The sequence below is a fragment of the Myripristis murdjan genome, chromosome 3 (assembly GCF_902150065.1).
Source record: "Myripristis murdjan chromosome 3, fMyrMur1.1, whole genome shotgun sequence".
Lineage (NCBI taxonomy): Eukaryota > Metazoa > Chordata > Actinopteri > Holocentriformes > Holocentridae > Myripristis > Myripristis murdjan.
The window spans coordinates 14,082,966-14,098,252 of record NC_043982.1 but is presented as its reverse complement, the minus strand read 5'-3'; the positions used below and the strand labels follow the sequence as shown (position 1 = coordinate 14,098,252).

Genomic DNA, 15,287 nt, shown 5'->3' with positions numbered 1-15,287 from the left:
AGTGTTTTTAGTGGTTAATGTGTTGAACTGTCTGTCAGCAGAATATCTCAAAACTTTTATGTGGATTTCCATTAAATTTTGTAAACAGATTTTGGTCGTGACCTCCATTTTTAAACGATTGGCATTTGTTAGTTTTCTTGACACCAAGGGATACTGAGAATTGATTGCAAATCCTAAGGGTCAAGAAATCAGTTGAACTAAAAATTCAGTTGATGGGAATGATGTTTTTAAGGATAAAAGCATTAATAGAGGTTTTCACTCTGTTAATGCCCTCTAGTGTTTTCATGTAATTTCGGGTGAAGTGGGTATAAAATAAAGCAGGAGTGTGTCTCTAGGTGTTTGTAGTTAGGTATGAAAAACTGAGATGTCATAAAAATAGCAATGAAACATACTGAGGCCATGTCTGGCTGAGTTATTGCACTCTGAAACAAACCTCTTTACAATATCTGCTCCATTCCAGCAGGAGAGTCCATCAGCGGAGGCCAGCTCACTCACACACAGCTGATCCGCCAAGCCACCGTAGTATGTACGGTACAGACGTAGACTGTTCAGAAACTCCCTGTCAAACCAGGCACATGCAAGCACACACATCATTTACATATTTAGAGAGCACTGCAGCTGTTCTATGCAGTTTTACACATTTAATGAACTAAAAAAATAAAAATCACACAAGCAAAATGGTTTACCCTCCCTCTTCCCTCCCACACATCTGGTATCTTTGTCCCACTTACTTTCTCCTGACAGCGAGGGAGTCTCCTGACTCTCTCACATAAGCTTTAAGAGGGATGGATTCTCTGCCGCTGCTGTGCTGCTGGACGCTGACAGACTGTGCAGGCTCTCTGCTTGGCGGGCCACACAGTTTATGCACCTATTACCCCAAGAAGGCAAAGAGACAGAGACTTCAGGCACAGATTTTAGTTTGAACAGTGAGAGAGAAGCAAGAATTTTAAGCTCTGCAAATCTCATTAAACTGTACTGATGCATGGCTAATCTGCCTCATTTTAGATGGCCGAGTGACAGATGTTTACGCCAGGGCCATTAGTGCAGCCAAGCCTCTCAACTCCAATTTCTGAATGCCATTTTATGTGCAGCCTATCAAGCAGTAGTGACAGCAAGCAGCCACTAGATGGAGCTGTTGTGTCTTAATCAGGACAGCAAAGACTGATCATTTTTTGGAACAAAAAGAGCTGTTGTGCTGTATATAGCACAGTATGATTCATTCATCCTCTGGTATTTTTTCCATTCAAGATTTTGTGGCAATAATTTCATTCTAGGAACATCAAAACAGAAAACAGGTGCTGATAAACAAACAGCAAAAAAAAAAAAAAAAAAAAACCTAAAAGCTTTACATTAAACTAGTCCACATTTAGGTAAATGAGTCAAAGAATAAGGAGTAGCTGTGGATGCTCGTGGTTCTGGATTTGGCCTGAATCCTGTTCTGGCTGGCAATTTCAGTTTCTGACTGCCATGGAGCTGCCCACATAGATATATTTCTGGAGAGTTCTGGCCTGCTCTGGTCTGGCCAACCTGTTGTTGTGTGGTATGTGCAATTTCAAGCCACTTATGCTTGGTCTCTGCACCACATACCTCTCTGACAGTGAGCGAGCTGGTTGAAATAACAGGATGAGATCAGAATAATGCTTCTGCAGTGCAGACCTAAAATTCTTTATCCTTTATCTTTCCTTCTGCAACTCGCCTAGACAGATTCAATTGCAAAACTGTTTACTGCCCCCCACTGAGCCTCCACACCACAGTTTAAAGTCTCCCTCCCAAAACAATATTCTAAGACAAAAACTTAATCTCTCCACAAAGAGGATTTGACCTGTGCTGAGAGGCGGGGTCCGTTTTTTTGAGCATGTGCCACAGCATCATGAAGCAGTGTGTGAACTCCAAGCAGCACTTGCTCCAAGTCATGAGGTCCCTGCATCCGCGCTGACAGGCCCTCCAGCGAGCGAACAAACTCCCTCCAGTGGGTGTCGATCTCTGCCATGCTTGCCAAACAGCCCCGTATGACGTTGAGGCAATAGCCCATGCAGGGCTTGGACTGGGTTAAGCCCTGTGAAATGAAATTAGAATGGGATCACAGATAACGAAGAAATGCTGGTATAAAGCTTTGATTTAAAGGGACAGCTCAGTCACAATACAACATATATATAGATATAGATATAGATAGATAGATATATATTCCCAGCTGACATTGGTGAAGCCTATCCATCCAGATAGTTTCTGTAAAACCAGCCAACTATGGAACGTATCCGCCCCAAAGGAGTACAAAATCACTCAGATAGACACAATTTGCTGGTGTTCTTTGGCAGATAAGAATTCTCAACAAATGATAATGCATGATAACTGTCTGATAGCTTTTGGAAAGATATCTTGCTGTTGAGTTTTTTTCCCATCTACACATACCCATCCAGTCCCATTGTAATGGGATGTCAGTGTGCAGGAATTTTCTCTTCGCTTGCCTATTTGGACATTTCTTTCTACACACCACACACACATGAGCCATTATAGTCTAGATTTTGGTATTCTGGGTGAACTGTTCCTTTAATATGATTGCATTCATACCTGGCAGTGAGGACAGTAGTGCATCTTGAGCAGTGCCCGTCTGCACTCGCGACTGAACTGCAGGTGGTCAGTGGTGTTGATGACCTCAATCCCAAGGTGCAGCGCCTGAAGCAGAAGCTTCCCAGAGACCCCAGAATGAGCAATCTGATTGGCCAGGAGGCTGGGTGCAGCACCAAATGGCCTTACGTCACGGCTTGCCGACCTGACACACTCTGCATAGCCGGGTGCTATGTCGCTGAGGTCTGGGTTAATCAGATGATTATAGACCAACGGGAAGAGGGCGTCAAAGAATCGCTGGACTAAATCATCCACGTTTAGCTCCGAGCCCAGCAAGAAGAGGCCAATATCAGTGAAGAGTTCCCGCACAGGGCCCACGGCCTGGCTGGCCATGTTGCGGTATGACTCGTGGAGGAGTGAGTTGGTGTGATTCTCGGCCTGCTTCATCAGAACCTCAAATGTCTCTGCAGCATGAAGACAGAAAGAGAGAAAGAAAATAACATGGGGGTTTATTAAGTTTATATTGTTGCATGCTGCTTTCTCTTGCTTCAGTTTTACATTGGTCATACAAACAGTTGAGAGAGAAGAGAAGAGAAATGAAACATGAATATTCTCTAACAACTAACACTAAAGCTTCATACAGCCAATTGGAAAAGAGAAGAGAGGAGAGAGACAGCGAGAAAGAAAAAGAGAAAGAGATCAAGATCAAAAAAGAAAGAGAAAGAGAAAGAGAAAGAGAAATAAAAAGAGAAAGAGAAAGAGAAAGAGAGGGGAGTCTTCAGTGGTCGCAGCAGGAGCTGCAGCCCCCTGTGTTGTTCCTGCTGGGGAGGATATGTAGAGAAGCAGTCGCCTGCAGCACAATCTGACAACTCCATTCTTACCCAACATTGAGAGAGAGAAGAGAAAGGAGTGGAGACATGACCAAGACAGAGAGGAGGAGAAACATGACAAGGGAAAGACAGAAGCTTAGAGATAGAGATGGAAATGGAAAGGGAGAACAGAGGCTGAGAAAGTTAGGGAAGAGACAGAGCAAATTCTTCAAAGAAGAGGAAGTACCCATAATCATGTCCTTCCCTTTTGCAAACTGCACACCCATGCAAGTGTGTTGTTTCACACACACACACACACACACACACACACACACACACACACAATGTATGCTTTACAATAAAACATTTTCAACATACAATATTATCCTTGCTGTCAAATCCTTGCCATACTTTCCTCCCCCACACACTATTTTTCATCACCTCAGAAAGTTACTGTCCAGCATTTTGGTGAGCTGCATTTGATATAAATTTCTGACTAACTGCTGGAAATGCATCTGAATGAATAACGGGGAAAAGACCCCGTGCTGCGGCTGCTGCATCAGCCACATAAGACACAAGCCTTTCCTGATGCAGCCCTTTAACCAAGATTTTGCTTTGGAGTATCTTACCACGTGTGCCTGCATGGGTTGAGGTGTGTGTGCATTGTGTGCAACCTTATGACACCCAGCATTCACCAACAACACTGATGTCCACAGGAGGACAGCCAAAAATATATGCTTGAGGGCAGGATCACAAAGCCTGTTCCCAGCAGGGACCAGCAAATTTAGCACAAAAAGTAAAGTGAAGTGCATCGGCCTTGGAGAGAGACAATCGCATGTTCCTGCATGTATGTGAGCACTGTTCTGCGTGGTCAGCTGAATCTTAAATCCCTTTATGTTAGGATTAGTTCATGTTTGGGTAACACAAATTAAAAAAAAAAATAAAAAAGACTTATTTTAGCGACATGATGTCTGTCAGGTTTGCCACATACATTCTGAAATAACCTCAGCACAATAGAAATGCCTCTCATTAAATTGACCTAACAAGCTTGTGCTTTTTTCCACTCTTTTTTTTTTTTCTCCCGTTGCAGTTAAGACCTCAACCATGGCTATTCTCACATCATGTGCTTGTCATGGGTTGTGGGGCAATGGCCAGGGTGAAGGCCTCGAGCTGTCTGGGGGGGCTGAGAGGCTGAAGGAGGGGGCTACCGCAATGCGAGGTGGGGGGTGAGCGCTGTGCAGTATGTACTGACGTGGAGAGACTGACCGAAAGGCCCCTGGAGACAGGGGCTGAAAGGGGGAACACAGAGGTGTCTGGCATGCCTACAGGCGCTCCGTCTCCAGCTGGCAGCGCTAAACACCAAGGTACCGGGAAGACAGTGTGACTGTGGCTCTCCTGTGATCCAGCAGGGATGTCTTATAAAGATCTAAAGCCCAAAGGTGTGTGTGTGTGTGCGTGTGTGTGTGTGTGTGTGTGTGTGTGTGTGTGTGTGGAGGAGAGAGCTGTGTCTTGTACATAGGAAGCCCCTCTAAATTGGTCAGAGCCCAGTGCTAACAAAGAAAATGATAGAGCATGGGTAAAGAATGGCAAAGACAAAAGTGGCAGCTGTGGGAGCAGGGGAAACTATGGGAGGTGTACGGGTTGTGTCTGAGTGTGTGTGTGTGTGTGAGACAGACAATGTGAGAGAGACAAGGGTAGACAGACAGATAGACAGAAAAAAGGCAGCCAGACAGAGAAACAGATATGTGCACACTGACTACAGCGAAGGATTATTCCGAAAATTTGATTTATGAAGCAGAGCAGGCAGAGTTATGGAGGGTCCCACAGGGATTACAGCACATGCTTTTTTGGAGAGGAGATGAGGGGGAAGGGTACCACATTAGATTGTGGAGTTAATGAGTCCCACCTGTCAAACAGCACAAAGAATAACTGTGTGGTAAACAATTTCTTCTCTGTTTTCTCTTCTGCCTATCACTGTCTTCCTCTCGCGCTCCCTTTGAAGTGTGTCTTGTTACGAAGTCACCCGCTGAGCTTCATCCATAAGAAGGAAAAGGCAAGTTCAACACCCGCTCTCTGCAGTCTGTTCTAATGGAGTTAACACCCACAAAGAGGTCGCTAATTGTCAAAACAGAGTTAATGAATTATTTTGCACCAGAGTGTGGGGCAACTTCTCTCACTAGGAGGCACAGAAGACCAGCAGCCAGGCTCCTGGGCAAGCCCGAGGAAGCACAAAACAGATTGAATGTGAAAGAGAAAAAGTGTGAAAAAGGGTTCACAATGTTCAAGGCATATCTGAGTTCCCAGGGCCCTATATTCCCTAATTAATCCCTAATTTTTTTATATACCAGAGGACATGGACATTATGGACATTATGCTTATTTGAAAGTTGAGGAAACATGAGATTATGTATGCTGCCAAGTTTTAATTTTATGTATGTGGCTGGTGATGTTCATGCCAACACTAATGACAATGCTGTTAATGTTTTGTAATGTGAATAAAAACTTGTGATTGAATGAGTATCATTGGAAACAGCTTGACAACAAACACCATTTCAGATATTATTTACTTTGTTTATGGGGGCGGCGACTAATGCAAACTTCCAAATGCCATCTGACTAATGATTTACGGGGGTGGCGTGGCTCAGGAGGTAGAGCGGTCATTTGCTAATCGGAGGGTTCCTGGTTCGATTCCTGGCTCCTCCAGAGAGCGTGTTGAAGTGTCCTTGGACTAGACACTGAGCCCCTGACTGCTCCTGAGGGGCAGCTTGGCACCTTGCATAGCAGCCTCTGCCAACAGTGTGTGTTAATGTGGCAAACACTGTAAAGCACTTTGAGTGGTTGGTACACAAGAAAAGCTCTATAGAAATGTAGTCCATTTACAATGTACTGAGCATGTTGTAGCAGATTATGCTTCTTTTTTTTTACTATAACAGAGGTATGAATATCATCCATCATTTTATGTTGAGGCAACTATATAATCCGGTTTTAGGAATATACACTCCTGATCAAATTTTTAAGAGTTAGTTAGTGTGGATACCTGACAGAAAATGACACTGAATCCACATTTTTGCGAAGATTTGGGCTTTTAAAGGCAGTGGTCTTAAACTTTTGATCAGCTGATGAACAGCCTATTTCAGTTTAATGGTTGTTTGCAATAAATTGCTTACTCAATTTTTTTTCTGTCTCACTCTCATTTCTTCTTTTTGTATTTTGAAGCTCTACTTAGAAAATTCTTAAGATCCAACAGTGCAAAATGTAAATTCTTGCAATTTCTCAACTGGAAACTCAGACGTCTCCAATTTTATTAACAGGCACTATGGCTGCCTGTTTCTGTGGCTAACAGCTGAAAGCGGCTCGATGCTGCCATGGCACAAGCTTCACCCTCATCTTCAGTCTTAGCTGTAGTTTATGTAAGAGTTTTGACAGTTGCATCAGTTCAACCCATAAACGAAGGCTCATACTCTCCTGGTGTTAGACGTATTCATGGTCAACACTACTTGCGGCTGAACAATGTGTGACCAGGAAACCAGAGCTAATGAGGATAACAGTGTGCACGGCTTGCCTGTGTGTGTTCTGGGTGTCAATGACCCACATGATAAGAGGAGAGCAGACATGTTTGCGTTTCTGGCAGCAGGAGGGACACTGAGCATGTCAGCGTGATAGAAAACACTCTTGTACTGCAGTGACTTCTTACAGCGCTACTGGAGGTCTGGTCCGACTCAATTACCTGCCAGCTGGACACATGGTGGGTATCGTGGTTGATCTGAGGTGAAAAGTTAGGGCTGGGGTGTGAGTGTGTGTGTCTGTGTGTGTATGTCTACATAAAAGATGGTGGCCAGTTATTGGAGTACAGTAACTCAGACATTGAATTAACATTAGAACCAAAAACATGGCAATATAAACATTTAGTCTCTAAACCATGGATAACTGTTAGGAATGTATTATTTCAACAGCAAAATAAGCTTTTGGGCAAGCTATTTTGCTATTTTGCATGTGTCACATTTTGGAAATGTATTTCAGTGTATTTCTGTCTTCTCGACATTTCACTGGTTCAAATGGCATGGAATCCCGAGGGCTTGTGATGGAGGCGGCTCCTCTGTGTATGTGTGCATGGACATCATGCCAAAATACAACTGAAAAAAAAAAAAATGCATAACTTTTAGCTTGGATGTGGACCACTCAGAGCCACTATAAGAGGCCATTATAACATGTTATCCATCAACCTGCAATGTCCCCTCTCTCATGCATGCTACCATGTTAAATTATTTCTAATATGTGAACAATTAATGTTCGAATCCTTTGGCATTATTGGCTATTATCCAGATGTATTGGCAATTACACACCAATCACAAACCCTTTTCAGTTAAATTCCACAGTAGCTGAGCTTTCACCCATGTCTAAAAGGCTTTTCAATATGATCCCATTTTCTTTCTTTCTCTCTTAAATGCTGCAGTTCTCATTTTCCTTAATGTAGGGTGATCCAGTTAACTGTGACAGGGTTAGCTAACCCAGTGATGAGTTATGGTAAGGTCAGGGCTTCTGGCTGTTGGCAACGAAATGGAGAAAAAGGACTATTAGCTCTCTCTCTCTTTCAAGCTCTCTCGAAATGTCTCTTTATCTCTGATTTTTTAATAAGATAATAGCCAGCCATTAAGACAGATGTTATGCATATGCATGATTAGAAAAACATCAGCTGAAATGACAAATTGTGGTATTACAGTGGCAGTAACAGATTAGGAAAAGACAACAGGGGAGAGAGAAATGATGAGAGCATGTTGGGTGTTCCTTTCTCCACCAGAGGGAGACATTTTTCATTTAACAGTGCATTTCCACAAACTATCACTGTAATTTTGATCAGCACACAGACATTCTGATTGAGTGCATTGCGTGCTTCCTCCAACTATTACCTGCCACCATACCTAGTCATCAGCTACATCAATTTTATATTCTGCATTTGGGTAAATCTGAACACTTTACTACATAACTCTGAGTTACAGTCACAGAATATTAAAGATAATGGATTTCTGAGCTGATATGCCCACTTAAACTACACACTTAAGCTAAACTGTTATCAGGGATGTGCAGCTTCACAACCAGAAGATCACAGGTTCAACCCCTGTCACATCAAGAGAGTTTCTACCTGCTCACTCATCTTCAGTCACTCTGGTTTGTTCAGCTAAAAGCCGAAAGATAATAAAATGTAATTCTAACCTGCGTGCATTCAAACACATATATTAAGTGATATTAAGTGTGCGCGTGTATGTGCATGTATTTACATTTGAATTTATGGGAGTGTCATCAAGGAATGGGCTCTGTAAACCACAAAGATTAAGATGAGCCTTTGTAGCTGAGGACCCTTTCAAAATAGACATCAAAGGACCAAAAGAGCCTCCGTCTCTGTCTCTGACACACACACACACAAAGGAAGAGGGGGAGAGGAAACACAAGTCGGGTGCTAGACATTTGTGAAGCGTACATTTCGGGATGCACCCCGAAATATGGACTATAGAGGTGAGGAGATCACTGTCCAAAAGAATATCCACCAGATCCTGCATTTGGAGCTTCTGTGCCTCCAGGTTCGGAGCGCTCAGATGCCACCAGCTGACTTCCATGCCAAGCTGTTGAGCAGTGCAAAGATGGCTTTTATTAATGTGATTCATGTGCTTTGAATGGCTGTGACCACAAGAGAAAAGCCCAGTGACATCTGATAGGCTGCACAACATCTAGAGAGAATGAGTCAGCGACTCTGGGTTCAGATCATCTCAGCGCTCACACAATGGAGGTCAATGACTTTCAGGGTGGCACAGAAGGTACAGTCAACAGCAAAGTATTTGTTCATCATGGTACATTAGAAGATGAAAAAAATCCCAAGCAACCATGCCTCATTGTTCCTGCACGTCGCTTGTTGTTGACAAAGGAGCACAAGTGTTCATGATCCAGGTCTGAAACTGATGAACAGTCTGAAAAAAGTCTTTGTACTCAAAGTGATGTATTTTGGAGCTACTGAGTGTGTGAGCTGTGTTTTTCAGTTTACATTTGTTGATTTTTTTTTTTTTTTTTTTTAACATGCTTAGCGGATAAAATAACTGATACCAAAACTCTTCTTCTAAACATTTGGGCAATATAGGCTTCTGTGTAAAAGAAACTGAGAAGATCAAGAGAGTACTTTTGTGTCTAACATGTTACTCTGGGTATTTGGTATGGGATTAGTCTAATCCGGTGAAATGTCCAATAGCAACACTCACATTTTATCCGAGTATCAGCACCAATATTGATATCAGTGTCGCTGTTGGTGCATCCCTACGGCAGACTATTTTGTTTTGCCTCCCAAAAGAAAAATACAGCAACGTTTGGTGCCACTACTGCTTTTACTACAGATCATCAGTATAAATGACTGCAACCTTTTTTTTAGACATACCTTGTAGTAAAGTAGGTCTATTTTTATTCGCTCTGATTCCCTCTCAGGCTGTAAACTAGGAGCTGGAAAAGTTCTCCTAACAGACTAACAGAGTCTGGACGCAGTAAAAAAATAAACCTGTTTGTAATCTCTAAGAGAAGCCATGGTAAACATTTAGACTATTAAGGCATTCATTCAAAAAAAAAAAAAAAAATCACTGAATGCAGACTTCTTGCGGGTTGTTGATAACAACAAGAGTTTCAAAACATCTTATTCCAACATTGCAGGTATGACAAATCGTCACATAAACAAGTTAGCTCTTGAGGAGAGGCGGGCAGCGCTGTTATCGCGTCGTCCCACCAGGAGCGAGAAGAGCTTACTGTCGTCCAAACACAACACAAACAACTTCTGGAACTATGAAAATACCAACTATATCTGGCTGCCTTCGGTGAAGGAAATTTACTGTCTATCCAGAAAAGTCATGAATTTTCGAAAAGACAAATAAGGCGTAACGGGAAAACAGAAAAGGCAAATAAACAGGAATTTGCATGATGACAGCATCACACACACGTGCACAAGCACAAACACACAGAGCCTGGCAGAGAGCCAGGATTTCAAACATGACCGGGGTAGTGAGTATGAAAGCCCCCCCTGTTTAGCTCAGTATACCTGCCTGCTCTGATCCACAGCACAAAACAACAAGTCAAACAGGGCCTTATTATGTGCATGTGCTACCATGTACACATTTTCATATGTGTATGTGTGGACATGTGAGAGGGAATACCGAGAAAGAGACAGAATCCAAACCCAGCCAAGCCAACTATCCCATATCAGGCTGGTTCCTTTGTCCAAGCTTAGACCTTAAGACTGTCTGCGTGACACCCTTACAGCTTGCCAACAACAGCAGCATAGACACCACCGGACTCGCCACTCTGACCCGCACGCTGCAGAGAACGAGGTTCCTGAGAGGAGTAAAAACAGCCCAGGGACCCTTTTCTTTTTCCTTCCGCCTTCAGTTTCAATAAAGGGGGCATTGTCTTAAAACTGAAAACAGTCGTCTGCACAGAGGTGTTGCTGGAGTGTGTCCTGGCTCGAGCGTTTGTTACAGAGGGAAGGAGGGACCTGTGATTTTTTTCCCCCCTAATACATTTAGCTTGGAACAAGATAGAGAAGAGAAGAGAAGAGAAGAGAAGAGAAGAGAAGAGAAGAGAAGAGAAGAGAAGAGAGAACAACATAACAACGTTAAGACCATAAACAACCACCATTTCTAGCATTCTGGACTGGAGTCAGGCTCGGCCCTTATCTCTGAGTGCTTCCTCCTCCACAACAACAAACAGCCCCGTCCCCATGTACATATAAACATTTGACAAACACACAAACACAAATTTTCGCCACAGTAAAATTCAGGCCTCAAGTCATACAACAGATCTGACTAGTCCCACCTGAGCTGTAGCAAAAAGCCACTTGCCTCTCTGTCTGTCTCTGCCTGGATCCCTCTCTCTGGATCCCTCTCTCTCTCTCTCTCTCTCTCTCTCTCTCTCTCTCTCTCTCTCTCTCTCTTTCCTCCTGAAGGCTTAAAAGTCAATATTTGAGGATCTGTTGCAGCTCTTGAACACTTCAAAGAGCTCAGAGCTCTGCTGTGAACATAGCCTTTAATATGCCGTTCAGGAAAAGAAGCAGAGAGGGTCAATAAAGTGGGGCACAAGTGCTTCTTGTAGGAAAGAAGTGTGTGTCTGTGTGAGTGTGTGTGTGTGTGTGTGTGTGTGCATAGTGTTTGTGCACATGGGCCTCATGTTGCTGCATACATGCAGTACATGTAGAAACGCAGCTTAGGTCTGATACACATGGCACACACAAGACACACATACCCACACAAGAGTGAAAGAGAGAGAGAGAATTAGCTGCCACAGATTTAAGAACCAGAGTGAAATAATAATATCACAATAATAAACCTTTCATTAGCTTTCAAAGGTGGCTCTGTTTGAGGCTGTTGAGAGTTTCCTAAAGCAGCCCTTGGGGAGCTGTTAGATGCCAGCCGGTGGTGAGGGAGTCAAGAGCGCTGTCATAAGCCTGAATAGAGGGCCTGATGCACACAGCACGTCAGTGATTACTCTATTAAATTGGATAATTACATTAGATTAAAAAAGATAATACATGGAACATTAGGTCCAAGGGGGTTAAAAGTGGTAAACTGTGTAATTTCCTTCCACTGACTGGCCTACAAAAGACAAAAACCATGAAAATGTTTCTGTTTGCTTCTGTTTGCAGTCGCCTTCAACTATCACTCCAATAACACAGAGATTTGTAACCGCTTTTGAAAAGCTACATAATAACGAGACGACTGGAGAAAGAAAAAAAAAGGGAAAAGAAAAGCGGTATGATGTTTCTAAAGGACACATCTGACGCAGCGGGGTTACAAAGTTTATATCAAAGAGTCTTATCATTGGTGCCGAGCAGGGTTTGAGCCGCTGGCCGCCTGGCCGGCTGTAAAAACAACATTCATTTGTCACTCATGCCAGGATGCTAACGATAAAGGAGGACAATCATGTCATTATATCTGCTATGTAGAAGAGAAGGACAGGAGGAGGAGGAGAGGAGGAGAAGCGGGGGAGTAGACAGTAGGCTTGGTGTGTTGGTGTGTGTCGCTGTGTTTAGGATTTCATCGCCCAGACGACTACACCCTAATCCCTGGAGACTCCTGCCTTACTTAGGGGAAATGCTTCCTTCCTTCAGACTGACAGAAGAAGTGATTTCAGCTCTCCGAACAGATTCAGTGAAACAGAGAAGCGTGTAGACGAGTGCGGACAGAATTTCCTCTCCAGTCCAGAGAAATTATGTCAGCCAAGTAGCCTGCTGAACCCAAAATCACACTGGTGTTTTCCTGAGGCCCGCAATATGCTCAACAGTAGCTGTGTCTGTAGTCTCTTTTCAGTAACTGCAAAAAAAAAAAACACTGTTTCAGTCAAATGCTCTGCAATATTCTACTATAGCTTTCATTTGCATCTTTGTACCCTTCATAAGACAACTGAATTATGTCTTTAACCCCCTTAAACTCTGATGCTCCCTTAAATTTCCCCTCATGTAGCTTTCATTTTTCTATATTGTGCAACAATGACACATCTCTATTCTGTATCTGCTGGGTGCAATGCTTCACTGAAACTACATCACACTTATACTGAGTGAAATATTCAAACCCAAGATGTCATTGTTTCACTGCTCCACCATCATATCACATAGAATATACCTTGATGTATTTTAAATCATTATATACACATTTTCCTATAATTCAGCAGGGCATATTTGGTATTTTTGGAAATATTGGGATCTCTGCTAGAATTTAAAATAAAGTTCTGCAAGTCTGAACAAAGCTCGGCCATGCAAGAGGCATCTCTAATGGCAAACCCACAGATGGGACCAGCAGAACTGTACGCTATGTGTTATTATCTGAGGATATTTCCTGGACCCAGTAAGGCCAAAATCATTCAATTAGAATGCCAGCAAATCAAAGTTAACATGGTTTGCGTACAGCTGCACAGTCAGCTCTCCTGAACAAACAAAATACTGCAATCTTACACTGTTGTTCTGCACACAGCTCAATGCTATGTAAATCTCTAAAAGGGAAAGCCATGTAAAACTGTCATAGAGATACGGCTCCCTTTTAGCAGTGTGCTGTATCATCTAATCTGGAGTATGGCCTTAAGACAACAGCCAGCAGCCATAAATCTCCATTTCAAACGGGCATGCAGGAGACAAACAATGTAAAGTGCTGACAAGTGTGTGTATTTTTAGGGCTCATCTCTATGCAGTGAGTGGCTGCAGTGTGTGTGTGTGTGTGTGTGTGTGTGTGTGTGTCTGTGTCTGTGTGTCTGTGTGTGAGATAGAGAGAGAGAGAGAGAGAGAGAGAAAGAGGGAGTCAGGATGGTTACACTGTACCCATGAGTGTGTGTGAGAGAGAAAATGATAGAAAGTTTGAGTGCATGTGTTGGTGTGTGTGTGTGTGTGAGTGTGTGTGTGTATGTGTGTGTGTGTGTGTGTGTGTACCCACGGGGCAAAGCAGTGGTCCAGTATTTAAATAAGTATGTGAAGTGAACTGGATCTCAGGAGTAGCAGCAAATTGAAAACACACACGCAGAATGGGGGGTCAGCAATCTGCTTCTTCTCCGACAGCACCTCGGGATTTCTCTCAGAACGTTAGACAACGTTCTCGGGTATTAAAAAAATTATTTATGGAAAAAGATCATTTAAAAACTGTAATTTGCATGTTTTAGGTTTTTGTGGTTCAAAAGACTATAACTAAACTACAACACAAACCCAATCTGTTACAGTGACATGAGAGCTGAACCACCCTGCAGAAAACTTTGTGAATGAAAACATGACCACATACATGTAATTAGCTGGAAAGAATGGTCGCAGGATTAGAAAAGTGCTGCTCTAACAGGACTAGCATGTCTAACACAGTAGCCACTACGGGAGAAAGGAGGAAAGCAGCCCTGTGATGGTTACTCTGACTATGTTGTTTCATTGCAGCAGCCCAAATGGCTGAGTTGTTGCAGGGTATTGACTCTGAATAATCCCGCTTCACTCTAAATCCTCATCCTCTGACTTCAAACGCTGTGGAAAGACTTTCAATAGAGTCTGGCACCCTCCCAACTTTCTCTCCATCATTCCCTCATTCTTTTTTGCTTTCTTTTTCACTCTCTGTCCTCCCCTGGATCAACTGTCCAGCCTTGAATCACAAAGCCAAGCCCAATTCTGTGGGAATCTCGAGGAGGCCCCTGCTTTTTCTGCTGCACACACACACATACACACACACACACACACACACACACACTGACAAACTCTCACATTCACACTCCTCTTGTAAGAAGTGACAACAAAGGAGGCACGGCTGTAGACCTGGTGGACAAAGAGTGTCTGATAAATGAAAGGCCTTGGACACAGACAAAAGACCAGAAAGCAGGTTAGAATTGGGTTTGAAGACCAGCTGTGAAAATCAGCCAATAACAAGCGCGAGTTATTTCGAACGCAAGTGCCCCGCTAGGCCTGCTGGTGGTGCTAGACGGAAAGTCATGGGGTCACCAAAATTGCCGAGTTTCATCCTCTAGCCGATATGAATGCGGTCTCCAAATTTCATTGCAATCCAATAAACTGATCTGCAGATAAGCCCCTCTGGAGCAGCCGGTCACTGTGATATGTTAATGGCCCCTGCTTCCCGGTGAGGCAAGAGCATGAAATATTCCCAATCACTTCATCCAACAAACTCTATATAAGCACTGTCTGTTGCACTGGTCCATTTTACATGCCTTTAGATCTCCTTATGCAAATACATGGCTCATCAACCAACCAAGGAAAACCTCCATGATTTTTCATGGAGCTAAATTCTAAATTACACTGTTACACTGGTGATCACAGGGCCGAAAAAAAATGTTTGTTTTGTTGTTTTTTGTTTTTTTTAGGTTTTTAACTTTTAAGGTGCATAGGACATAACTTTGGTTTTTTGGAGAAACTGCACATGGG

General features: G+C 43.1%; 1 protein-coding gene across 1 annotated transcript in view; it reads right to left on the bottom strand.

Moving 5' to 3' along the window:
- Nucleotides 1-15,287, bottom strand: part of gpc5a (glypican 5a) — a 118,248-nt gene that overhangs the window by 89,651 nt on the left and 13,310 nt on the right. The window contains exons 3-6 of the mRNA XM_030048618.1: nucleotides 2,569-3,029; nucleotides 1,823-2,056; nucleotides 732-868; nucleotides 434-559 (exon numbers count right to left, since the gene is read on the bottom strand). Of these exons, the coding sequence (XP_029904478.1) occupies nucleotides 434-559; nucleotides 732-868; nucleotides 1,823-2,056; nucleotides 2,569-3,029 (958 nt within the window). The remainder of the gene's footprint in view (nucleotides 1-433; nucleotides 560-731; nucleotides 869-1,822; nucleotides 2,057-2,568; nucleotides 3,030-15,287) is intronic.